General features: G+C 42.4%; 1 protein-coding gene across 1 annotated transcript in view; it reads left to right on the top strand.

Moving 5' to 3' along the window:
* Positions 1-26,463, top strand: part of fbxl7 (F-box and leucine-rich repeat protein 7) — a 152,937-nt gene extending 126,474 nt beyond the window's left edge. Inside the window, exon 4 of the mRNA XM_063070107.1 lies at positions 22,977-26,463. Coding sequence (XP_062926177.1) covers positions 22,977-23,713 — 737 coding nt within the window. The 3' untranslated portion in view covers positions 23,714-26,463. The remainder of the gene's footprint in view (positions 1-22,976) is intronic.
* Positions 26,464-27,343: the final 880 nt, after the last annotated feature.

Genomic DNA, 27,343 nt, shown 5'->3' on the forward strand with positions numbered 1-27,343 from the left:
CTGGCACCCAGGAGGCAACATACCATCCAGGAATCTTGTTCCCGACCACAGAACCTCCGTCTCCTAACCCTGTCACCACAGCGAGACTCAGTACCAGAGTCCCTACCACCATGACTTTCCTCTGTGAGGTCATCCCCCCAGCAGTATCCAAAACTATATATCTGTGGCTGAGGGGAATGGCCACAGGGGTACTCTGTATTGGCTGTTTAACCCCCTTTCCCTTCCTGACTCTCACCCAGTTTCCTGTGAATGCATCTTTGATGTAACTACCTCGCTATATGTCCAATCTATCACCCCTTCAGCCTCCCAAAGGATCTGGAGTTCATCCAGTTCCAACTCCAACTCCTTAATGTGGATTGTTAGAAGCTGCAACAGGATGCACTTCTTGCAGTTGCAGTCATCAGGAAACTGGAGATCTTCCTGCCTTCCTACTTCCCACAAGAGGAGCATTTCACTGTCTTCCTGACATCCTTACTGTTCTCACTGAGCAAATGTAAAGAAGGGAGCAAAACAAACTCTTGTTACGTAACTGGCAACAATGAATATCAATCAAGACAGGTTATATGAAAACAACCAAACATGTATTAAACACGGATAAACGATAAGGAAAAAAAAAACAAACAAAAACTTTAACCGGAAGTTAACAGATATGCAGCCGTCCCCCAACTCGTCACTCGGCTCTGGTTCTTAAAGCGTTAAATGTGAAAACAGTTCTTAAAGCGATACAGTCAGATATAGTTCTTAAAGCGATAACTTCGTAAGTCCAACAGATTTACACATTCAATTGGGAGAGACTTCTCTGGAGAAGGATTTCTTCACAGACGCAACTTTACTGCTGGTTCTGTCCTCGGGATTCACGATGCCGAAAATAGACTGTTTAAATCAACTGACCTTAAATTCCTTTAGAGAGAGAGCGAGAGAGAGCACCTTTTTGCATGAGCTCCTTGCTCTTTTTGGCAAGAGTTATCCACGATGCAGGTAGCTACTCCTCCAATGAAGCCTCAATAAGGTCGATCCTTTATTAAACTGCCAAATGATACCGACTCCTCTCGATCCTTTGATCCTGCACTTCGATAAATTCTTCACTCTCCCTTCTACTGTTGGAATTGAGTAAATCAACACATCTAGCCAAAAATTTCCAGTCCAATAATACGGTATCTTGCAACAAAACACACAACCGTTTTAAAAATGAAACTGCGTCACAAAAACAAACACGCAACAGAAACGGAGATACAGCACGTTCTACCTGGAAATCCACAAACTAAAAAAACCAACTGCGTCACCTGGATCGACCCTTATATAGTCATGGGGGCACATGTCATCACGTGACCTCACATCAGCGGGAAAATCATATCGGGTGACCTCCAAAAGACCATTACATCATTCTCACAAAAAAAACATAGATCTCCTTGAGCATGTAACACTCTACTACAGCTTTTTGTTTTTGCCTTTTTTGACTGAAGTCTTTCCTCGCTAAAGCTTCGAAGAACTAAAGCCAAAAAGTTCTCTGTGCTAACTCTGTCCAATCAGATGATGGCCACTCTGCTTTCCCCTGCCTTACTTTAATTTGTTCTCACTAATCAATCCCAAATGCTGATTGGGCACTGGTCAAAGTTCAAAAAAACTGCTGCAAGTTGCTGCGTTTTATACTCAATCAGCGAACCTGAGTGAAATTCTGTCCTCTTGGAGTATCCTGTACAGTTTTGGGCTCTTATTTTAGAAAGGATATACTGACATTGGAGAGGGTTCAGAGAAGATTCACAAGAATGATTCCAGGAATGAAAGGGTTACCGTATGAGGAATGTCTGGCAGCTCTTGGGCTGTATTCCCTGGAGTTCAGGAGAATGAGGGGGGTTCTCATTCTGAATGTTAAAAGACCTAAACAAATTCAGAAAGCCTTTGATAAAGTCCCACATAGGAGATTAATTGGCAAAACTAGGGCACATTGTATTGGGGGCAGAGTACTGACATGGATTGAAAATTGGCTGGCTGACAGAAAACAAAGAGTAACGATTAACGGGTCCCTTTCGGAATGGCAGGCAGTGACCAGTGGGGTACCGCAGGGTTCAGTGCTGGGACCGCAGCTGTTTACAATATAAATGATTTAGATGAGGGAATTAAAAGTAACATTAGCAAATTTGCCGATGACACAAACCTGGGTGGCAGTGTGAAATGTGAGGAGGATGTCATGAGAATGCAGGGTGACTTGGACAGGCTGGGTGAGTGGGCAGATGCATGGCAGATGCAGTTTAATGTGGATAAATGTGAGGTTATCCACTTTGGTGGTAAGAACTGGAAGGCAGATTATTATCTAAACGGAGTCAAGCTAGGAAAAGGGGAAGCACAACGAGATCTAGGTGTTCTTGTACATCAGTCACTGAAAGCCAGCATGCAAGTACAGCAGGCAGTGAAGAAAGCTAATGGCATGCTGGCCTTCATAACAAGGGGAATTGAGTATAAGAGCAAAGAGGTCCTTCTGCAGTTGTACAGGGCCCTGGTGAGACCACACCTGGAGTGCTGTGTGCAGTTTTGTTCTCCAAATTTGAGAAAGGCCATTCTTGCTGTTGAGGGAGTGCAGCGTAGGTTCACGAGGTTAATTCCCGGGATGGCGGGACTGTCATATGTCGAAAGATTGGAGCCACTGGGCTTGTATACACTGGAATTTAGAAGGCTGAGAGGGGATCTTATTGAAACATATAAGATTATTAAGGAATTGGACACGCTGGAGGCAGGAAGCATGTTCCTGTTGATGGGTGAGTCCAGAACCAGAGGGCACAGTTTAAGAATTAGCAGTAGGCCATTTAGAACGGAGTTGAGGAAAAACTTTTTCACCCAGAGAGTGGTGGATATATGGAATGCTCTGCCCCAGAAGGCTGTGGAGGCCAAGTCCCTGGATGCTTTCAAGAAAGAGATGGATAGAGCTCTTAAAGATAGCAGAATCAAAGGTTATGGGGATAAGGCAGGAACTGGATACTGATTGTGGATGATCAGCCATGATCACAGTGAATGGCGGTGCTGGCTCGAAGGGCCAAATGGCCTAATTCTGCACCTATTGTCTATTGTCTGTTGTCTATAAATTCGATATGGCAAAGTTATTTCCCATGGTAGGGGAGTCTCGGACAAGAGGGCACAACTTCAGGATTGAAAGGCGTACATTTAGAACTGAGATGCGGAGAAATTACTTTAGTCAGAGGGTGGTAAATCTGTGGAGTTTGTTGCCACGAGCAGCTGTGGAGGTGAAGTCATTGGGTGCATTTCAGACAGAGATAGAAAGGTTCTTGATTAGCCAGGGCATCAAAGAGGACGGGGAGAAAGCAGGGGAATGGGAATGACTGGAAGAATTGGATCAGCCCATGATTGAATGGCAGAGGAAATTCAATAGGCCGAATGGCCTACTCTGCTCCTATATCTTATGGTCTTATGGTCTCTCAGGCTTTTGATCCTGACTGGTCACTGGTCAGAGCTCACAAAAACAGTCATGAGTTGGTGCCTTTTAACTGGTTTGTCCTCTTCTGATCTGCTGATTGCTCGCTATTCAAAGCTCCAAAAAAAAAACTGCCATGAGTTCTGCCTTTTATACTTGCTCAGCGAACCTCAAATAATTCAAATGGTCCTGTTTATTATCAGAGAATGTTTACAGGATACAACCTGAAATACGTGTCCTCGCAGATATCCACGAGAAATAGAAGATCCCCAAAAGAATGAGCGACAGAAAGACTTTAGGACCACAAAGCCCCTCTTTCTCTCTGCCCATGAAAGCAGCAGCAAGTGTCAGTGCATCTTCTGCCTGCCCCCCACCCATTTCAGCAAAACGTGTCAGCGCCCATCACCCACCAAGCACCTAAAAGCTCCAAAGCTCCAAAGAAACTGCCGCAAGTTGCTGCATTTTAAACTCCATCAGCGAATCTGAGTGAAATCCTGTCCTCTTAAGCTTCTAATCTCCTGACTGGTCACTGGTCAAAGCTCCAAAAAACTACTGGGAGTTGCTGCCTGTAATACTCAGTCAGCAAGCCTGAGTGAAATTCCATCTTTTGGATTAGTCTCCCATAAGGGACTTTGTCCAATGCCTTACTAAAATCCATGTAGACAACATCCACTGTCAAACCTTCATCAATTTTTCTCGTCACCTTGTCAAAAAACTCAATCAAGTTGGTAAGACACGACTTGACCCGCACAAAGCCATGCTGACTCTCCCTAGATAGGCTGCGTGTTTCCAAATATTCATATATCCTATCGCTAAGAATTTTCTCCAGCAATTTACTGACAGCTAACGTGAGACTCACTGGTCTATCGTTTCCAGGAATTTCCCTTGTTCCCTTCTTAAATAGAGATACAACATTAGCCACTTGCCTCTCCTCTGGGACCTCGCCTTTGTATAGCAAGAACAATAAAATATTGATCAAGACCCCAGCATTCTCTTTGTTGTCTCCCTTAATAACCTGGCGTAAATCCCATCAGGCTCTGCTGACTTCTGCACCTTAGGAGACCCGACATTTCCTCCTCCTTGACCTCTAAACGTTCTAAGTATTTATGCACTCAGCACTGATCTCCTGGTCCTCCCTGTCCTTTTCCTTGCTAAATACTGAAGTAAAGTACTCATTAAGGATCTCACTCACATTCTTCATGTCCAAGCAAATGTTCTCCTATTTATTCTTGAGTGGTCCTAACCTCTCCCTAGTTATAAGACCATAAGACACAGGAGCAGAATTAGGCCATCTGGCCCATCGAGTCTGCTCCACCATTCAATCATGGCTGATCCTTTTCCCCTTTCCAACCCCATTCCCCAGCCTCCTTGTAACCTTTGATGTGGTGTTCAGTCAAAAACCGATCACATTCTGCCTTAAATACACCCAGTGACCTAACCTCCAGAGCTGCCACAAATTCCACAAATTCACCACCCTCTGGCTAAGGAAATTCCTCCGCTTCTCTGTTTTAAATGGGCGCCCTTCTATCCTAGGGCTGTGCCCTCTTGTCCTAAACTCCTCCACCAAGAGAAACATCCTTTCCACATCTACTCTGTCTAGGCCTTTTAATATTCGAAAGGTTTCAATGAGATACCCCCTCATCCTTCTAAATTCAAGCATTCAAACTCTGAGCCATCAAACGTTCCCCGTATACTAACTCTTTTATTCCTGGAATCATCTGTATAAAGCACCTCTGAACCCTCTCCAATGCCAGCACATCTCTTCTCAGATGAGGAGCCCAAAACTCTTCACAATACTCAAGGTGCGGCCTCACCTCAGCATCACATCCTTGCCCTTGTATTCTCGGCCTGTTGAAATGAAAGCTAACATGGCATTTGCCTTCCTCACCACCAACTCAACCACAAGTTCACCCTTAGGGTGTTCTGCACAAGGACTCCGAAATCTTTTGCATCTCAGATTTTTGGATTTTCTGTTTAGAAAATAGTCCGCACATTTATTTCTACTACTCAAGTGGTAGACCATGCATTTTCCAACATTGTATTTCATTTGCCACTTTCTTCCCCATTCTCCTAATCTGTCTAAGTCCTTCTGCATCCTACCTGTTTCCTCAACACTACCTGCCCCTCCACCAATCTTTGTATCATCTGCAAACTTGGCAACAAAGCCATCTATTCCATCATCTAAATCAATTATACACAGCATAAAAAGAAGTGGTCCCAACACTGACCCTGCGGAACACCACTAGTCACCGGCAGCCAACCAGAAAAGGATCCTTTTATTCCCACTTGCTGCCTCTTCCCTATCAGCCAATGCTATAACCATGTTAGTAACTTTCCTGTAATACCATGGGCTCTTAACTTGGTAAGCAGCCTCATGTGTGGCACCTTGTCAAAGGTCTTCTGAAAACTCAAATATATAAACATCCATTGTGTCCCCTTTATACATCCGACTTGTAATCTCCTTAAAGAATTCTAACAGGTTCTTCAGGCAAGGTTTTCCCTTAAGGAAACCATGCTGATTTTGTGCTATCTTGTCCTGTGTCACCAAGTTTTCCATAACCTCAACCTTTACAATTGACTCCAACATCTTCCCAACCAATGAGGTCAGGTTAACTGGTCTATAATTTCCTTTCTGCTGCCTTCCTCCTTTCTTAAAGAGTGGAGTGACGTTTGCAATTTTCCAGTCCTCTGGCACTCACCTCTCTTCCTTCCCACACCACAACATCTGGCACACTGCTAGTGTCTTTCACAGTAAAGACTGATGCAAAATACTTATTTAGTTCATCTGCCATCTCCTTGTCCCCCGTTGTTATTTCTCCAACCTCATTTTGAGCGGTCCTGTATCACACTCATCTCTCCTATTTTTTACATACTTGAAAAAGCTTTTGCTGTCCACTTTGATATTGTTTACTAGTTCAATTCCATATTTTATCTTTTCCCTTCTAATGATTCTTTCAGTTTCTCTCTGTAGGATTTTAAAAGCTCCCCAATCCTCTATCTTCCTGATAATTTTTGTTTTGCTGTATGACCTCTCTTTTGTTTTTACATTAGCTTTGACTTCCCTTGTCAGCCACAGTTGTACAATTTTGCCGTTTGAATATTTCTTCGTTTTTAGAATATACATGTCCTGCACCTTCCTCATTTTTCCCAGAAGCATGCCATTGCTGCTCTGCTGTCATCCCTGCCAGCAGCTCCTTCCCATTTACTTAGGCCAACTCCTCTTTCATAGCACTGTAATTTCCTTTACTCCACTGAAATACTGCCATGTCAGACTTTGCTTTCTCCCTATGAGATTTCAAGCTGAACTCTATCTTATTGTTAAAATCTCCCATGACTATCATAACATTGCCCTTTTGACTCGCCTTTTCTATTTCCTGTTGTAATTTGTGGCCCACATCCCAGCTACCGTTGGGAGGCCTGTATATAACTTCCATCGGGGTCCTTTTACCTTTTCAGTTTCTTAACTCAATCCACAAGGATTCAACATCTTCCGATCCTATGTCCTGTCTTTCTATTGAGTTGATGCTATTCTCTACCAGCAGAGCCACACCATCCCCTTGGCCTACCTTTCCCCCCTCCAATACAATTTGTACCTTGGACATTCAGCTCCCAACTACAATCATCCTTCAGCCATGATTCAGTAATGGTCACAACATCATACCTTATAATCACTCATAACGCAACAAAATCATTCACCTTGTCCTGCTCTTGCTCTTGATGTACATACAGAGTGCTTTGGGATTCACTTTAGTCCTTCTTGCCAGTGACCTTTCATGTCTCCTCCTGGCTTTCCTAATTCCCTCCTTTTCTGGCTTCTTTATGCTCCTCATGTGCTCCATTTGATCCTAACTTTCGAAGCTTTACATAGTTTTCCTTTCTTCTTCTTGACCAAATTCATCACCTCTTGGATCCAAGGATCTCTATCTTTCTGTCCCCATCCTTCCTTCTAACAGGAACATACCTTTCCTGTGCACTTTGAATTGTTCGTTAAACACCTTCCACATGTCTGATGTGGACTTGCCAGCAAATAGGTGTTCCCAGTTAACTCTCCCTAGTTCCTGTCTAATGACTTCATAGTTTATACTACTCCAATTAAAGACTGTCCTGTAAGGACCATACTTATCCTTATCTATAGCTGTCCTGAAAGTTAAGGAGTTGTGGTTGGTGCTCCCTAACTGCTCACCCACTGAAAGGTCAGTCACCTGGCCAGGGTCAGTAACCAACACTAGATCCAGTAGAACCTCTTGTCTCGCTGGACTGTCTACATACTGATTTAAGAAACCTTCCTAAATATGCAGAACAAATTCTGTCCCATCTAACCCCCTTGTACTGAGAAGGTCCCAGTCTATATTGGGGAAGTTGAAATCCCCATGACAACAACCATATTATTTTTGTGCATTTCCCTAATCTGTTTATATCTCTGTTCCTTAATGTCCATGCGTCTGAATAGGTGGGTTCAGCGAGTGAGGTTATTCACACCTAGTCAGAAAAATCTGCATGCTTAGCTAGAAGGGTTAGGTGGTCATTACCAGGTAAGTACTGGGAGTAAAGATGTAGAGTTTCTACGCCTGGTCCATATTACTAGATCCACAATACCAAAGCAAGAAAACTCCAACATGGTTAACTGGAGTCAGAGCACTCCACCGTGTCTGTTTGACCTCTCAGTGTAAGTCCATATGACTAAAAGATATAGGAGCAGAATTAGGCCATTTGACCCATCGAATCTGCTCCACCATTTCATCATGGCTGATCCATTTTCCTTCTCAATGCTAATATCCTGCCTTCTCCCCATTTCCCTTTATGCCCTGACTAATCAAGAATCTATCAGTCGCTGCATTAAATATACCCAAAGACTTGGCCCCAACAGCCACCTGTTGCAATAAATTCCACAGATTCACCACTCTCTGGCTAAAGAAATTCCTCCTCATCTCCATTTTAAAAGGACAACCCTCTATATTGAGCTGTGTCCTCTGCTCTTAGATTCCCCCATCGTAGATTATGAGGACACTCAGTCCTCGTTTATTGTCATTTAGAAATGCATGCATTAAGAAATGATATAATGTTCCTCCAGTATAATATCACAGAAACACAGAACAGACCAAGACTAAAAGGGACACAAACCACATAATTATAACGTACAGTTACAACAGTGCAAAGCAATACCGTAATTCGATGAAGAGCAGACCATGGACACGGTAAAAAAAAGTCTCAAAGTCCTGATAACCCCATCATCTCATGCAGACGGTAGAAGGAAGAAAAACTCTCCCTGCCATGAGCCTCCAGCGCCACAAACTTGCCAATGCGGCACCCTGGAAGCACCCGACCACAGCCGACTCTGAGTCTGTCTGAAAACTTCAAGCCTCCGACCACCCCTCTGACACCGAGCACCATCTCTGCTGAGCGCTTCGACCCCGGCCCCAGCCGCCGAGCAACAGGCAAAGCCGAGGATTCAGGGCCTTCCCCTCCAGAGATTTTGGATCACACAGTAGCAGAGGCAGCAAAACAGGCATTTCAGAAGTTTCACTAGGTGTTCCTCCGTGCTTCTCACGTCCGTCTCCATCAAATCAGGATTGTGCACGGCATCCTACTTGTCAGATAACCGATATTCTTTCTGGAGTGGCCGCTGCGTGCTGCATTGCGCCGCCATCTTCTCTTTATTGAGATACTCTCCACATCCACTCTATCCAGGCCTTTCAACATTAGATAAGTTTCAGTGAAGTCACCCCCTCATTGTTCTGAATTCTAGTGAGCACAGGCCCAGAGCCATGAAACGCTCTTCATATGACAGGCCTTTCAATCCCAGAATCATTTTTGTGAACCTCCTGTGAACCCTCTCCAATGTCAGCACATCCTCTCTTTGATAAGAGACTCAAAACTGCTCACAATACTCCGTGAGGCCTCACTAGTGCTTTATAAAGCCTCAACATTACATCCTTGCTTTTATATTCTAGTCCTCTTGAAATGAATGCTGACATGACATTTGCCTTCCTCACCACAGACTCAACCTGCAAATTAACCTTGAAGGAATCCTGCATAAGGACTCCCAACTTCCTTTGCATCTCTGATTTCACATTTTTTTCTCCATTTAGGAAATAGTTTACCCTTTTATTTTTTCTACCAAAGTGCGTGACCATACACTTCCTGGCATTCCCGACCCCATTAGACATCAGCAGCAAACCAGAATTATTCCCTTTATTCGCACTCTTTGCATCCTGCCAATCAGCACTGCTTAGACCATAAGACATATGAGCAGAATTAGATCATGCAGCCCATCGAGTCTGCTCTGTCATTTCATCATAGCTGATCCCGGAGCCCACTCAACCCCAGACACCTGGCTTCTTGCCATATCCTTTGATACCCTGACCGACCAGGAAACTATCAACTTCTGCCTTAAATGTACCCGCTGGCTTGAACTCCACCGCAGTCTGTGGCAGAGCATTCCACAGATTCATTTCTCTCTGGCTAAAAAAATTACTCCTTACCTCTGTTCTAAAAGGTTGCCCCTCAATCTTGAGGCTGTGCCCTCTAGTTCTGGATACCTCCACCAGGGGAAATATCCTCTCCTTATCCACTTTATCTAGCCTATTCAACGTCCGCTAGGTTTCAATGAGATCCCCCTCATTCTTCGAATTCCAGTGAGAATCCCAAAGCAACCAAACACTCCTCATATCTTAACCCCTTCATTCCCAGAATCACCCTTGTGAACCTCCTCTGGACTTTCTCCAATGACAACACATCCTTTCTGAGATAAGGGTCTCAAAACTGTTGACAATACTCCAAGTGCGGCCTGACGAGTGCCTTATAAATCCGCAGTATTATTTCCTTGCTTTTATGTTCCTCTTGAAATATATGCCACATTGCATTTGCCTTTTTTACCTCAGAGACAATCTGTAAATTAACTTTCTGGGAGTCTTGCACGAGGACTCCTAAGTCTCTCTGAACCTCTGATGTTTGAACCTTCTCCCCTTTTAGATAACAGTCCACACTATTGTTCCTTTTACCAAAATGCAGTATCATACATTTCCCAACATTGTATTCCATCTGCCACTTTTTTGCTGATTTTTCCAATTTGTCTAAGTCCTGCTGTAATCAGATTGCTTCCTCAGCACTACCGATCTTTGTATCATCTTCAAACTTTGCCACAGAGCCAATAATTCCATTATCCAAATTACTGACAAACAACGGTTCCAATACTGACTCCTGAGGAACATCACTAGTCACTGGCAGCCAACCAGAAAAGGCCCCCCTTTATTCCCACTCACTGCCTCCTGTTTGTCAGCCATTCCTCTATCCATGCCAGTATCTTTCCTGTAATGCTGTAGGATTTTATCTTGTTAAGCAACCTCATGTGAAGTACCTTATCAAAGGCCTTCTGAAAATCCAAGTAAATGACATCCACTGCCTCTCCTTTGTCCACCCTGCTTGTTACTTCCTCAAAGAACTCAGACAGATACGTCAACCAAGACTTCCCTTCACAGAAACCATGCTGCCTTTGCTTATTTTATCATTAGTCTCCAAGTGTGCTGAAGCCTCATCCTTAATAATAGACTCTAACACTTTCTCAGCCACTGAGGTTAAGCTAACTGGCCTATAATTTGCTTTATTTTGCCTTCCTCCATTTTTAAAGGGTATAGTATTACCTCTTTCTAAAGATGTAATTCCATCTCTTACCAACAAAGCCACACCACCGCCTATGCCTTCCTGTCTGTCCTTTCAATACAAAGTAGATCCTTTAATGTTAAGCTCCCAACAATGGCCTTCTTTCAGCCATGACTCAGTGATGCCCACTGTCCGTGTCCTGACCAACATCTGTGTCACGAATTTGTTCACCTTATTCCAAATGCTACGCGCATTTAAATACAGCATCTTCAGTCCTGAATTCTTTAACCTTTCAATTTTGTCTCTGTGGTACAAATTAACTCTTTGTTCCTTCTGCATTTGGACCCAATCATTGGCTTGTCCCTACTTACATTGATATTACACCCATCACCTGCTTGTAAACCTACTGGCTCACCCTCAGCTCTGTCAAACTGGTTCCCATCCCCCTGCCAAATTAGTTTATACTAGCATGCTTTATCCATGCCAGTAGATTTCCTGTAATACTATAAGAATAAGAATAAGGGGTAGACCATTTAGCACGGAGTTGAGGAAAACCTCTTCACGCAGAGGGTTGTGGTTCTGTGGAATGCTCTGCCTCAGAAGGCAGTGGAGGTCAATTCTCTGGATTCTTTCAAGAAAGAGTTAGATAGAGCTCTTGAAAATAGCAGAATCAAGGGATATGGGGAGAAGGCAGGAAAAGGGTACTGATTGTGAATGATCAGCCATGATCACAGTGAATGGTGGTGCTGGCTCGAGGGCTGAATGGCCTACTCCTGCACCTATTGTCTATTGTCTATTGTCTATGGGCTTTAAGCTGCCCGATGTGTGGCACCTTGTCAAAGGCTGTCTGAAAATCCAAGAACACAACATCCAATAATTCTCCTTTGTCTATCTATCCTGCTTATTATTTCTTCAAAGAATTCCAACAGATTTGTCAGGCAAGATTTTCCCTTGAGGAAACCTTGCTGACTGTGGCCTATTTTATCATGTGCCTCCAAGTACCCTGAGACCTCATCCTTAATAATCGACTCTAACATCTTCCTAACACGGAGGTCAAGCAAACTGGCCTATGATTTCCTTTCTTCTGCCTCTCTACCTTCTTGAAGAGCATAGTGACATTTCCAATTTTCTAGTCTTCCAGAACCTAGTGATTCTTGAAAGATCATTACTAATGTTTCCACAATCTCTTCGGCCACCTCTTTGAGAACCCAGGTGTATACACCATCCAGGTGACTTATCTACCTTCAGACCTTTCAGTTTCCTAAGAACCTTCTCCCTAGTCATGGCAACTTTTGTAGCCCCTGACAATCTTGAAATTCTTGCATATTGCTAGTGCCTTCCACAGTAAAGACTGATACAAGATACTTATTTAGTTCATCCACCATTTCCTTGACCCCCATTACTCCCTTTCGAGCATCGTTTTCCAGTTGTCTGATGTCTACTCTCGCTTTTCTTTTACATTTTATGTATCTGAAGAGACTTTCGGTATCCTCTTTAATATTATTAGCTAGCTTACCTTTGTATTCCATTTTTTTCTTCTTAATTACTTTATTTAGTTGCCTTCTGTTGGTTTTTTAATCTTCCAATCCTCTTAGTTCCCACTAATTTATGCTCTATTACGTGCCCTCTCTCTGGTTTTAATGGTGGCTTTGTTAGCCACAGTTCTGTCATCTTACCGTTAGAATACTTATTCCTCTTTGTGATTTATATATTCTGTACCTTCCAAATTGCTTGTAGAAATTCCAGCCATTGCTGCTTTGTGATTTGTACAGTGGTATGCAAAAGTTTGGGCACCCCGGTTAAAGTATCTGTTACTGTGAATAGTTAAGTGAGTAGAAGATGAACTGATCTCCAAAAATCATAAAGTTGAAAATGAAACATTCTTTTCAACATTTTAAGCAAGATTAGTGTATTATTTTTGTTTTGTACAATTTTAGAGTGAAAAGAAAAGGGAAGGAGCACCATGCAAAAGTTTGGACACCCCAAGAGATTTGAGCTCTCAGATAACTTTTACCAAGGTCTCAGACCTTAATTAGCTTGTTAGGGCTATGACTTGTTCACAATCATCGTTAGGAAAGGCCAGGTGACGCAAATTTCAAAGCTTTATAAATACCCTGACTCCTCAAACCTTGTCCCAACAATCAGCAGCCATGGGCTCCTCTAAGCAGCTGCCTAGAACTCTGAAAATTAAAATAAATGATGCCCACAAAACAGAAGAAGGCTATAAGAAGATAGCAAAGTGTTTTCAGGTAGCCGTTTCCTCAGTTCATAATGTAATTAAGAAATGGCAGTTAACAGAACGGTGGAGGTCAAGTTGAGGTCTGGAAGACCAAGACAACTTTCCAAGAGAACTGCTTGTAGGATTGCTAGAAAGACAAATCAAAACTCCCGTTTGACTGCAAAAGACTTTCAGGAAGATTTAGCAGACTCTGGAGTGGTGGTGCACTGTTCTACTGTGCAGCGACACCTGCACAAATATGACCTTCATGGAAGAGTCATCAGAAGAAAACCTTTCCAGCATCCTCACCACAAAATTCAGCTTCAAAAGATTGCAAAGGAACATCTAAACAAGCCTGATGCATTTTGGAAACAAGTCCTGTGGACTGATGAAGTTAAAATAGAACTTTTTGGCCGCAATGAGCAAAGATAGGTTTGGAGAAAAAAGGGTGCAGAATTTCATGAAAAGAACACCTCTCCAACTGTTAAGCACGGGGGTGGATCGATCATGCTTTAGACTTGTGTTGCAACCAGTGGCACAGTGAACATTTACTGGTAGAGGGAGAAATGAATTCAATTAAATACCAGCAAATTCTGGAAGCAAACATCACACAGTCTGTAAAAAAGCTGAAGATGAAAAGAGAATGGCTTCTACAACAGGATAATGATCCTAAACACACCTCAAAATCCACAATGGACTACCTCAAGAGGTGCAAGCTGAAGGTTTTGCAATGGCCCTCACAGTCCCCTGACCGAAACATCATCGAGAATCTGTGGATAAACCTCAAAAGAGCAGTCCATGCAAGACGGCCCAAGAATCTCACAGAACTAGAAGCCTTTTGCAAGGAAGAATGGGTGAAAATCTCCCAAACAAGAATTGAAAGACTCTTAGCTGGCTACAGAAAGCGTTTACAAGCTGTGATACTTGCCAAAGGGGATGTTACTTAAGTACTGCCATGCAGGGTGCCCAAACTTTTGCTTCGAGCCCTTTTCCTTTTTTAATATTTTGAAACTGCAAAAGATGGAAATATAAAAGTAATCTTGCTTAAAATATTAAAGAAATGTGTTATCTTTAACTTTATGCCTTTTGGAAATCAAGTCATCTTTTACTCACTTAGCTATTCACAGTAACAGAAATTTTGACCAGGGTGCCAAAACTTTTGCATGCCACTGTGTATTCTGTTCCTTCCAAATTGCTTGTAGAAATTCCAGCCATTGCCGCTCTGCCTTTATCCCGTAACAACAGGAATTCTGCAGATGCTGGAAATTCAAGCAACACACATAAAAGTTGCTGGTGAACGCAGCAGGCCAGGCAGCATGTGTTGCTTGCCTTTATCCCTGCCAGTTTTGTTTTCCAATAAACTTTGGCCAGATCCTCTCTCATGCCCTTATAGTTCCCTTTACTCCCGTGTTACACTAATACATCTGACTTTCGGTGAATTCTATCTATCATATTATGATCCTTCGCTCCTAGGCTTACTTTAAGCTCTCTAATCAATTTCGGTTCAGTGCACAGATCCAGATCCCGAACAGCTGATGCCCCTAGTGGGCTCAACAACAAGTTGCTCTAAATATCATTCTTATAGGCCTTCAACAAACTTCCCCCTTGGGATCCCACACCAACCTGATTTTCTGTCTCCTGTTGTAATCTGTAGACCAAATCCTTACTACTATTTTGAAGGACTCTATATAATTCCCGTCAGGGTTTTTTCACACTTGCAGTTCCTTAGTCCTACCCACAACGATTCAACAGCTTCTGACCCTATGTCACCTCTTTCTCATGATTTGATTTCATATTTTACCAACAGAGCCACACCACCCACTCTGTCTTCTTGCTTGTCCTTTTGATACAGTGTGTATCCTTGGACATTAGCTATAATCTTCTTTTAGCTACGATTCAGTGATGCCCACAACATCATACATGCCAATCTGTGACTGTGCTACAAGTTCACCTACCTCGTTCCGTCTTCTATGCACATTCAGTCTTGTATTCACTGTTCGATTTTGTCATTGCAGTTCATCCTGTTGACTGCAACTCTGCCCTATCATCAGCCTCTCCTTGCTAGCAGCTTCACTGCACACTGCCTCTGTTTTAAGCCAACCACTTCAGACTCCAGTTCCCATCCCCCTGCCAAATTAGTTTAAATCCTCTCGAACAACTCTGGCAAACCTGCCCACAAGGTTATTGGTCTCCCTTGCGTTCAGGTATAACTCTGTTCTTCAAGTCTTAGTATGGTACTGGAATAGTTTCATATGACTAGAGCTCTTTAAGAAGGGAAGGAGGCAAACGACAGGAAATTACAGATCAATTAGCCTTACTTCAGTGGTTGGGAAGATGTTAGACTCCATTATTTAGGATGTGGTTTTGGGGTACTTGGAGGCACATGATAAAATAGCTAGCATGTTTTCCTTAAGATGAATCTTGCTCAGAAAATCAATGGGAATACTTTAAGGAAATAACAGCCAAGGTAGCCAAAGAAAGTCAGTGGATATTGGTTACTTGGGTTTTCAGATGGTCTTTGACAGGGTGTCACATACGAGGCTGCTAAACCAGATAAGAACCCATTGTATTACAGGAAAGATGTTAACATGAATGAGCTGACGGGCATGAGACAAAGAGTGGGAATAAAGGAGGCCTTTTCTGGTTGGCTACCAGTGACTAGTAGTGTTCCACAGGGGTTGGTGTTGGTGTTGGGATTGCTTCTTGTCATGTTACTTGTCAATAATTTGGATGATGGAGTTGATGACCTTGTGGCCTCATTTGTGGACAATACAAAGATATGTGGTGAGGCAGGTAGTCTCAAGGAAGTAATAGACTTAGATGGAGAACGGGCAAAGAAGTGGCAGATGGAATACAGTGTAAGGAAGTGTATGGTCATGCACTTTTATAGAAGGAATAAAGGTGTATTATTTTCTAAACAGGGAGCAATTTTGAAGTCGGGGTGCAAAGAGACTTGCAAGTCCTCGTGCAGGAGTCCCTGAAGGTTAACTTGCAGTTTGAGTTGATTTAAGGAAGGCAAATGCAATGGTAGTATCATTTTGAGGGGACTAGATAGAAAAGCCCTGGTCAGACCCCACTTGGAGTACTGTGCTCAGTTCTGGTCACCTCACTACAGGAAGGATGTGGAAACTATAGAAAGGGTGCAGAGGAGATTTACAAGGATGTTGATGGATTGGGGAACATGCCCTATGAGAATAGGTTGAACGAACTGGGCCTTTTCTCCTTGGAGCGATGGAGGATGAGAGATGACCTGATAGAGGTGTATAAGATGATGAGAGGCATTGATCGTGTGGATAGTCAGAGGCTTTTTCCCAGGGCTGAAATGGCTAGCACGAGAGGGCACAGTTTTAAGGTGCTTGGAAGCAGGTACAGAGGAGATGTCAGGGGTAAGTTTTTTTACGCACAGAGTGGTGAGTGTGTGAAATGGGCTGCCGGCAATGATGGTGGAGGCGGATATGATAGGGTCTTTTAAGAGACTCCTGGATAGGTACATAGAGCTTAGAAAAATAGAGGGCTATGGGTAACCCGAGGTAATTTCTAAGGTAGGGACATGTTTGGCACAGCTTTGTGGGCCAAAGGGCCTGTATTGTGCTGTAGGTTTTCTGTGTTTGTATGTATGCTGAGTCATTGTCAGACTGTACTTGGAGTATTGTGAACAGTTTTGAGGCCCTTTTCTAAGAGTGCTGGGGTTGAGAGCGTCAAGAGTGTAGATTAGAAGGAATTCCTTTAGCCAGAGGATGGTGAATCTGTACAATTCATAGCTGCAGAGGGCAAGCTATAGGGTATATTTAAAGGTTCTTGATTCGTAAGGGTGTAAAAAGTTGCAGGAAGAATGCAGGAGAATGGGGTTGAGAGAGATAATAAATCAGCCATGATGAAATGGTTCAGCTGACACAATGGGCCAAATGGCCGAATTCTGCTTCTATGTCTTATGGTCACATAGTCTTATGGAATGGGTCCACTTAAGTATCTGTATGGCCACTTGTGTGTGGAATCAAAAGAGATGGATAGATTTTAAATGATATTTCTCTAAAGTTTTTACTATGGAGAAAATGATGGTCACTAAGGAAATGGGTAAGATGAGTGATGATGTTTTTGACTGAATACATATTTGAGGAAAGGAGATATCAGAAGTTTTAAGGTGCATTAACATTGGTAAATCCGCAAGGCCTGAAATAATCTCTTGTGAGAAGCTATTGAAGAAATTGCAAAGTCCTTTGCAGAGATTTTGCTTCATTTCTGGCTGCTGGAGTTCTGGAAGATGGAAGAGTTACCATTATTTAAAAGGAGTAGCAAAAACTAGTTAGGCCACTGATTTTAACATCGTGTAAATTGCTAGAGAGGATTCTGAAGGATAAGATTGACCAAAATTTGGAGAGGCAAGAGTCTGATTTGGGACAATCATCTTGGCTTTGAGCATGGGAAGTCATGTCTAACAAATTTTTTGTAGTTCTTTGAGGAGGTGACCAAGAGAGTAGTTGAAAATTAGGCAGTGAATGTTCTTTATATGGACTTCTTTAGCAAGGCCGTATTTATAAAGGAACCTCATGGCAGGTTAGTCTAGAAGGTTAGATCACATGAGATCTAGGAGGAGATAGCAGATTTGATTTATAATTGGCTTAGTGGCGAGAGGCAGAGGGTAATGGTTGAGGGTTGTTTCTCTGGTGATGTACGGACAGACAGGCATTGGTGCTGGGACTTTTGTTGTCTGTACTTCCATATAAATGATTTGGATGTGAATGTACAAAGTGTAGTAGGTAGTTTGCAGGCAATGTTATAGTGTAGAAGGTTATGAAAAATCACATGGGGATCTTGATCAGCTACGTATTTGAGCAAAAGACTGCTTTCAATGCAGATAAATGTGAGGTACTACATTTTGGGAGATCAAACCAGGATAGGAGTTATACAGTCAATGTCTCGGTCCAGGAAAGTGTTATAGAACAGAGGGATCAAGGAGTGGAAGTGTAGTAGCATCACAAGTAGACAGGCTGACGAAGAAAGTATCTGGAATAGTGGCATTTATTGGTCCAGGAACTGAGTATAAATGCTAGGAAGTTATGTTACTGTTAGAAGTGACATTAGTGAGGCTGTACTTGGAGTACTGTGTAAATGATTTTGAACCCCTGTTATGGGAAAGTTGTTATTAAACTAAAAAAAAGTGCAGAGATATTTTACCAAAATGTTTTTATGATTTGGGGGCCTGAGTTACAAAGAAAGAAAGGTTGCATAGAGTAGAGCCTTTATTCCCTGGAATGCAGGTGACCAGATAAAGCTGAGTAAGATCTTGTGTGACATAGATAGGATAAAAACATTGTATCTGTGCATAGATAGGATAGCAGGTATAGTTCTGGATCAGAGGCGAGAGATTTAAAGGTTCATCAAGGGCAGTTTCTTCATGTGAAGTATGGTGAATATTGGTATTAGCTGCTAGTAATAGTGGTGGAGGTGGACAGATTAGCAACATCTTAAAGCTATTTAGATAAGTACACAGATATCGGAGGTTCAGAGTGCTAGGGCCAAATGCAAGCAGATATGACGAGATTGCTGGGAACATAGCTGGCATAGATGAGTTGGTGCAAGTGACTGGTTTCCGTGCTGTAGGGCTCTGTGTCTTGCCTGTGACGTGTCATTTACTGTGCGTCCTTCTCTGGTTTAGGTTCCCAAAACGGATTTGTCCAATTTAGATGCCATTTCATGGCCCAGTTTCTCTGTTGTTCTAGATCCGGCTGTAATCTTAAATGGCCTTCTTCATCGTCCACTACACCACCGGTTTTGGTATCATCTACAAACGTGCCAACTACACTTCATCCAAATCACTAGATGATAAAGAACAGTTGACCCAGTTTCACACTCCATTGCTGCCTAATCTACAATTTTCTATTTCCATTTCAGAAGTCAGATGTATGCTGCACAAAATTCAAAGTGAACAAGCAGACGGGGAGGAAGTTTCCCCTAATGTTGTTAATTATATTTAAGAAGGTGGGAAGATAGATTACTAGATACTAAAAGCATCAAGGCTATGGACACAATACCGAGTGAAGTATATAGATGAAGAATTTTATTAGTCATATTAAATGCTGTAGAGATCAGAGAGGCCAAGGACTACAAATAGATAGGATAAAGGAGGAGACTCTAAAACTCAAGGGTATCGGCTTGAAGTAAGAAGGGAAAGATTAAAAGGCTCCTGAGGGGCAACCATTAAACACAGTGTGTGGTGAGTATGCTGTACGAGCTGCCAGAGGAACTGATGGGGCATAATTGTAAAGTTCAAAACCTCTAAACCGCTTTTATCCATTAATTATTTATATGGCTTTTAAATGTTTCTTATATACCCACCTCAACCAGTATTTCTGTCACTGTGTTTCAATTACGCACCATACTGCCCCTGGTGCCCCTTTTAAATCCCTTGCCTCTGCTGTTAAACTATGCCCCCGCCCTGGGAAAAATATGCTTTCACCTTGTCTGTGCCCCCCATGGTCGATGCTTGTATCAGGTCACTACCCCAATCTCCTATGTTCCAGGGAATAAAGTCCTAGCCTTTTCAACCTCTCTTTATAAATCAGATGCTGAAGTACAGGCAATATTCTGGTAAATCTTTTCTGCACTCTATCTGGTTTAATAATATCCTTCCTGTACTGATCAGAATTGAGCAGAATACTCCCAAGTCCAATCACAAGTCTTACATGAATACATTGTAACGTCCCAACTCCTATACTCAATGCTCTGACTGATGAAGGCCAAATGCCTTTTTCATCACCCTATCTGCCTCTGACACCATTTTCAGTAAGTTGTGCACTTGCAATCTTTGGTCCCTTTCTAAGTAACGATTCCCAGGGCCCTAGCACTCACAGTGTAAGTGTTCCCCTAGTTTGATCTCCCAAAATGTAGTACATCACATTTTTTCTGGATTGAAACCCGATTCTCAACCCACATACCTAGCTGATAAAAAAATCCCTCGTAGTTGTTCATAACGTTCTACACTACATACACCACCACCTATATTAGTTTCATAAGACCATAAGTTATAGGAGCAGAAAATTGTCCATTTGGCCCACCAAGTCTGCTCTGCCATTTCACCATGTCTGATCCTTTTTCCTCTCAGCCCCAATCTCCAGCCTTTTCCCCATATCCCTTCATGCCCTGAATCTTTCAACCTCTGCCTTAAGTATACTAGGGCTCCACAGCTGCCTGTGGCAAAGAATTCCAGAGTTCACCGTTCTTTGGCTAAAGAAATATCTCCTCATCTCTGCTCTAAAGGGAAACCCCTCTATTCTGAGGCTGTGTCCTCTCGACTTAGACTCTCTCATTATAGGAAGCATCCTCTCCACATCAAGGCCTTTCACCATTCGATAGGTTTCAATGAATATTCAATTCTTCTGAATTCCAATGAATACAGGCCCAGAGCCATCAAACTCTCTTCATATGACAAGCCATTCAATCCTGGAATCATTTTTGTGAACCTCCTTTGAACCCTCTCCAGTTTCAGCACATCCTTTCTAAGTTAAAGGGCCCAAAACTGCTCACAATAGTCCAAGTGAGGCCTCCCTAGGGCTTCCTGTTCTAGTCGTCTTGAAATGGATGCTAATATCGCATTTGCCTTCCTCCCCACAGTCTTCACAGGATATACTTGGTCTAACACCTATCTTCCTCCTTAATTCCTTCATTTGCAAACTAATTGCTCTGGATCCTGCCTCCTACTACTCCCGAGGGGCACTAATGAACCTCCATGTGAGAATATTGGCTGTCCTCCAGGTCAAATGCATCCTGTCTCTCTTGAACAGATCTCACCTGCCTTGGAATAGAGCCCAATGATCACTGTATCCTGTACCAGCTCCTTAGCCACGTTTCTTCCTGTTTCTCACCTCCCCAGCACATGGCATTGGCAGAAATAATCCTGAAGTCACAAACCTATCTTGCTACCTAAATCCCTAACATCACTTTGCATGGCCTCATATCCTTCCTCCCTGTGTCATTGGTAGCAATATGGACCATGTCATCTGGCTGCACATCTACCAGTCTCAGAATGTCCTGTGCCCACTCAGGAACATCCTTGGCACTGGCATCGCGATGCCAAACACCACCCTCTGGTTTCACTTGTGGCCAGAGAATCATTTGTCTGTACAGCCCCTATCACTATTACTTGTTTCCTGGGCATTGCTCTACCTTAATATGCAACAGCGATATTAGTGGAGAGGAGAACAGCCTCCTGGTGCTCACCCGTCTATCTGACTGAACAGTTCTGAAAATCCTGTCAGTAACACTCCCTGGCTCCCTCCCGTATGTTCTGCAGTCACTCCAAATGTGTGGTATGAGAGGAGCTGCAGCTGGATGCACTTCCTGCAGATGTGGTCATCAGCCCCTTTGGCTATCCCCTTCTCAGTCTGAGACCTCACACCACCAGAGTGGAAATAAGTCATATATGATATAGAGAGACTATCTTAAAAAAAAAATTTAAAGTTTTGTCCAGCTGCTTTTTTCTTTCTCCAAGAGCCGAATAATCTTCTCCATCGCTATCATTTCTCAAAGCCTGCACACCATTGGGTCTGTTTGTCCTCCCATTTGATCTTAAACAAGGTGGAACATTTGCCCCGTCCTTGTCCGCTGGCATCTCCCCATATTCACAAAGGACAGGAAGATGGCAGAACTTTGTACAGCTTCCATCTATTTTTCTCAACATCAGATCTCAGGTGATTTTTTAAGTTAAATTACATTCTTTCTTTGTAGCATGATCCTTTAAATAAATATTTATTTATCAGATCTGCACCTCTCTGGCCCCTCCCCCACCTTTTTATTCTGGCATCTTCACACTTCTTTTCCAGTCTTGAGGAAGGGTTTTGGCCCTAAACATTGATTTTCCATAGATGCTGCCTAACCTCCTGAGTTCCTCCAGCATTTTGTGTGTGTGTTACTTTGAATTTCCAGCATCTGCAGAATTTCTCATATTTATGACTGTTTAGTTCTGTGTGCTTTTGCCTTTGTACAGGTGTCTATATGTTTCGTAGTAAATCCACCTGTTATTCCAAACGGTCTTGAACAAGTGCTTCTGGTGAAGGCGAACCGGCAGTGCTGTTGGAGAGGAAATTCCAGGTTTTACACCCAGTGACTATGAAGTCATGTGGTATATGAGTTGGTGGGAAAGCTGCTGGTGGTGGTGTCCTGTCCCCCGTGCTACTCCCTTGTCTGTTTTGGTAGGAGAGCTGGTGGGTTTGGGAGGTCCTATTGAAGTAGCCCGAGCATGTAACTGCAGTTCATATTGTAAGTGGTACATACCGTAACTGGCAGTGGAGGGATTTTTAGGGAGTGTTGATGGGATGCTGGTAGAGTGGTTGCTTTGTCTTGAATGGAGTCAAGCTTCAAAAGAGCTGTTGGAGCTGCAGTCTATCAGACATTGGAAATGCCATCACATTGTGACTTGTGCCTTGAGGACAGTATGTGGGTGTCAGGTGTTCAGTACCAGTACATCCGGTCTCCAACCTGCTCGTGTAACCACGGTATCCACTGAGTTTTAGATCCACGATGTGCGTATATAGTTGAAAAAAATAAAAGCATTAATGAGTATGAGGAAAGAGCAGAAGGTTGAATGAAAATGGATAGCTGAAACCTTCAATGAACTGGCGTGGGCATGATGATCGCAGAGCATCCTACTGTATAGTTACTGTTACTTTTATAAATTGCAGTTGATAGCTTGCTATATCAGGTAATGGTTCTGAAAAATAATCAGTATTCTTTATCTAGGTTGTTCCAAGATAACGTGCATCAGTCTGACAAGGGAAGCTTCCATTAAAATCTCTCCACTTCATGGAAAACAGATCTCCATCCGCTACCTGAATATGACAGATTGCTTTTTACTTGAAGATGAGGGACTGCACATAATAGCAGCTCACTGCACACAGCTAACACACCTCTATCTGCGCAGATGTGTCCGTGTTACAGACGAGGGCCTTCACTTCCTGATGCTTTATTGCACGTCAATCAAGGAGCTGAGTGTTAGTGACTGCCGAGCTGTGACTGATTTTGGGATGAGAGAGGTGGCAAAGTTGGAAGCACACCTAAGGTATCTCAGTATTGCTCACTGTGTCCGGATTACAGATGTAGGTATCCGCTACATCGCCAAGTACTGCAGTAAACTGCGCTATCTAAACGCTCGAGGTTGTGATGGACTGACTGATCATGGGATTGAGTACCTTGCCAAGAATTGCACAAAACTCAAGTCCCTGGATATTGGCAAGTGTCTGTTGATTTCTGATGCAGGCATGGAGTTTTTAGCGTTGAACTGCTACAACCTTAAGCGGCTCAGTCTTAAGTCATGTGAGAGTGTCACCGGTCGTGGTTTAAAGATTGTTGCTGCTAACTGCTTTGAGTTGCAGGTGTTGAATGTGCAGGACTGTGACATCTCGGTTGAAGCACTGCAGTTTGTCAAACGCCACTGCAGGAGGTGTATTATAGAGCACAGCAATCCAGCCTTCTTCTGACAGGATAACATTAATACAGCACAGACCATAGATCGTAAAGTCTGAATTTTTATTATCTCTTGTTTTTTCTAAATTCAAATATTTAGTTAATTTCTGCACTGTACATATGATGTCATGCTAATATTTATATACTATTACGCATTTATACATTTTTGCTTGTCAAACATCAATATAAATCAATAGCTGGAGACATAAATGCAGATTTTGGGAAGAATTAATCAATATTTTCCTTTGTTTTTAAATTCCTCACTGGAAAAATATAAAAGCAATCATCAGAATATAGTTTGCCTTGAGTTTTCAACTTTCTTAAACGAGAGCAGCATGTTTTTGGGTAGCATTCTACTATAACACACCAACTGTGGGCAGCACAGTGATACAGCTGATGGAGCTTATGCCCAACAGATGGCTGTCTCCCTGTGACTGGCTTTCCTCCCTCATCCTGAAGCAATGCAGGTTGGTTTGCTAATTGGCGACTGCAAATTGCTCTTTCTGTGCAAGTCAGTGCTAGAGCCTGATTGAGGATGTGGGGAAAGTAACAAAATGGGATTAATGTACAATTAGTTTTGACAGCACTGAATTGTTGGGTCAAACTATGCAACAATATGAAGTACATAAAATAAGTTTTGTTTTACAACAAGTTACTTCAGTGTTAAAAGAAATGGCAATATTGTTTGTTATGAAACACTGCTTTAGCCATTATGGAAATTTTGTGATGCCATTGGTTCTAAATTCACAAGCTTAAGCTGTACAATCAAATTAATGTTACCAAATACTACAACACTAGGAAATACATATTGTAAAGTTGTTTGCAACAAGCTCCTATATGGTTGTATTATAGAAAGCAGCAATTGTATGCTGTTTACTCAGAAACGTTTATTTAGCCAGTTGCAAGCAATGTGTTATCACTGGCACCAAGGTTAAGTTGTACTATTAAATAAATGTTACCAAATGCTTGATCACCAGGAAATATACAAAATGAAGTTCTTTGCAACAGGTTGCTACTTGTGTTTATTGTAGAAAGTGGCAATCATACACTGCTTTCTTAGAAACACTGATTTAGCCGAACTGGACATTCTGAGATACCATTGGATTTATCTTCTCAAACTTAAGTTGTACAGTACAAACAGGTAAAAGCTGCCAAACACTTCATCACTAGGAAATACATAGAATAAAGTTGTTTCAAATGTGTTCTACATGGTTTCATTTTCAAAGTTGCTAATTGTATGCAGTTTAGTCTGAAACATTGATTAAATCATTCTGGGTGTTTTCTGATACCATGGAGCATAGAACATAGATCAGTGCATAACAGAATCAGGCCCTTTGGTCCACAATGTTGTATCAATCCAATTAAATTTGTCATCAAATGGGCAACCTAACTAATCTTCTCTGCAACACTATGTCTATATCCTTACATTTTCCTCATATTCATGTACCTATCTAAACACCTCTTAAATGTATCTGCAATGTAATGTATCTGCCCCCACCACCACTCCAGGCAGGTCATTCCAAGCACCACTACTCTCTGTGTAAAAAAATTTTCCCCTCACATTTCGTTTGAAATTACTGCCTCACACCTCAAATGCATGCCTTTGGTATTAGACTTTTCAATCCTTGGAAAAAATATTGTCTGTCTACTCCATCTATGTCTCTCACAATCTTATGAACTTCTATCCTTAGTCTCCACCGCTGCAGAAAATTCACCATCTCCTTTTGCACATGTCCTCTAATCCAGGAGGCGCCCTGGTAAACCTCTTCTTGAAAAGCTTTGGCATTCTTCCTATAATAGTGCAACATGCATTATTCCAGATGTGGCCTAAACGGGAGTTTTATAAAGCAGCAACAGAACCTTCTCACGTTTGGATTCAATGCCACGACTAATAAAGTCAAGCGTGCCCTGTCACCTTTCAGGGAGCTATGAACTTGCACTCTAAGATCCCTCTGCTCATTTTACTCTTGCTTTTCACTTATCAACCAAGATGCAACACTTAACATTTCTCGGAGTTAAACTCCATCTGCCATTTCTTTGCTGTATTATGTTAAGTTTTGTAAAATACTAGATGAATGTCTGGAGGGTAAAATGACAATTTAACTCTTTCTGAACTCATAGCATGTAGGGTTAATATGTCTTAGTGGGCAGAGTGTCTGTATAGAGTAAACACTATCAATGTCAGTAGAGTGTTTGCTGATAGCAGCTGGATATTTCTTAGCCTCAGGCTCCGTAAACATAAGGATGTTTGTTAATAACTAACTGTCTGTCAAGTTGGCTTTATGGATTCTTTTCTGAATTTGGGTTTATCATTTATATGTAATGTTCTTTTGTAAGTCCAAACGAATATTATGCCCAAAACACTATTGGACTAATGGGTGAGGAATGACCATTACAATGTGTAGTTGATTTATGAGAGTATGCTGAACACCGTGTTAATGAAAACAGGACACATTTTTAAAAAGACAAGTTGAGTTGGGACATAAGATAAAAGAGTTTATATGTCTCGTGGTTGCTCCATACTTGTGAAACTTGTATCTATTGGGGTGTCTTTTCCCTGGCTCATTGGACTTCAGCTGAGGGCCGGAAATCGTGATTGGTGCCTGGGACCCAGGGGTGGTTTCGCAAGTGAGTGGAAATTTGGAGTTCCCTCGACAATCGTGACAATCAAGTGGTGACTAGAGAATCGTGAGCCTTGATACCTTTGTGACTTACTACGTAGTATTTTGTGTGGTTTACTTATGCTTTCTATTTTATGATAATAAATTAGGCTTAATTTACTTTGTTGTGCTTGTATGCTGATTACCACATCTCCTGGACAGTGCAATTGTTTGGGTCTGATCAACCCAGCCCATTATTCTGGTGCAGTCAGCAGGGTCCAAGCAAGTTGAGAGATACCATACCAGAGACTTATCGAGTCCTCAGATGGATAGATAACTCCGAGGGTTTTCGATCGCTGGCAGGGTCCTGCCAGATGTTGAGACGCCTTTGCTGAATTGTCTAATGTTAAACTTCCATGTGTGGTATCACGAAGCCTATTACTTTTCCCGCCAAGAGAGTCTCTCTACCTCACATGGGGTGGATTTTTATGACGGTGTTGCAGCAGTTGAATACCGAAACAGCTGAACTCTGAGGAAAATAAGTGATTGCAGAGCGAGTTGGCCTCTTTGAGTTCTCAGAACACTGTTTTGAGTGACACAGCATGGGAGGTGCTGAAACGCCCTGAGCACTCTGACAATGAACAGATTGCTATGGCTGGTAGAGATATCTGGTATGATGATGATTTGGCTGGGGATGAAAACAATATAATCGAGGTTCACCAAATGTGGCAAGAAAGATGTGACAGGGAGGGGAAAGGGAGGCATTTATATCAAATACAAAAGAGTGTTGCAGTTACTAGGGTAGGTAATGGAAACAGAAGAGAGGAAATTGTGTGGACTAGGTTAAGGCTGGGGCACTGTGCATTAAACAAAACATTGAAAATGATAGGGAAACACCAGACAGGATTGTGTGAGGAATGTCAGGAAGAGGAGTCAGTAGAACATGTAGTTTTGTGTTGCAGGAAGTATGGGATACAGAGAGAGATGATGAGAAATAAACTAAGGGAGTTGGGGATGCAGGAATTCACATTAAAAGGGTTGCTG

The sequence above is a fragment of the Mobula hypostoma genome, chromosome 17, assembly GCF_963921235.1.
Source record: "Mobula hypostoma chromosome 17, sMobHyp1.1, whole genome shotgun sequence".
Taxonomy (NCBI): Eukaryota; Metazoa; Chordata; class Chondrichthyes; order Myliobatiformes; family Myliobatidae; genus Mobula; species Mobula hypostoma.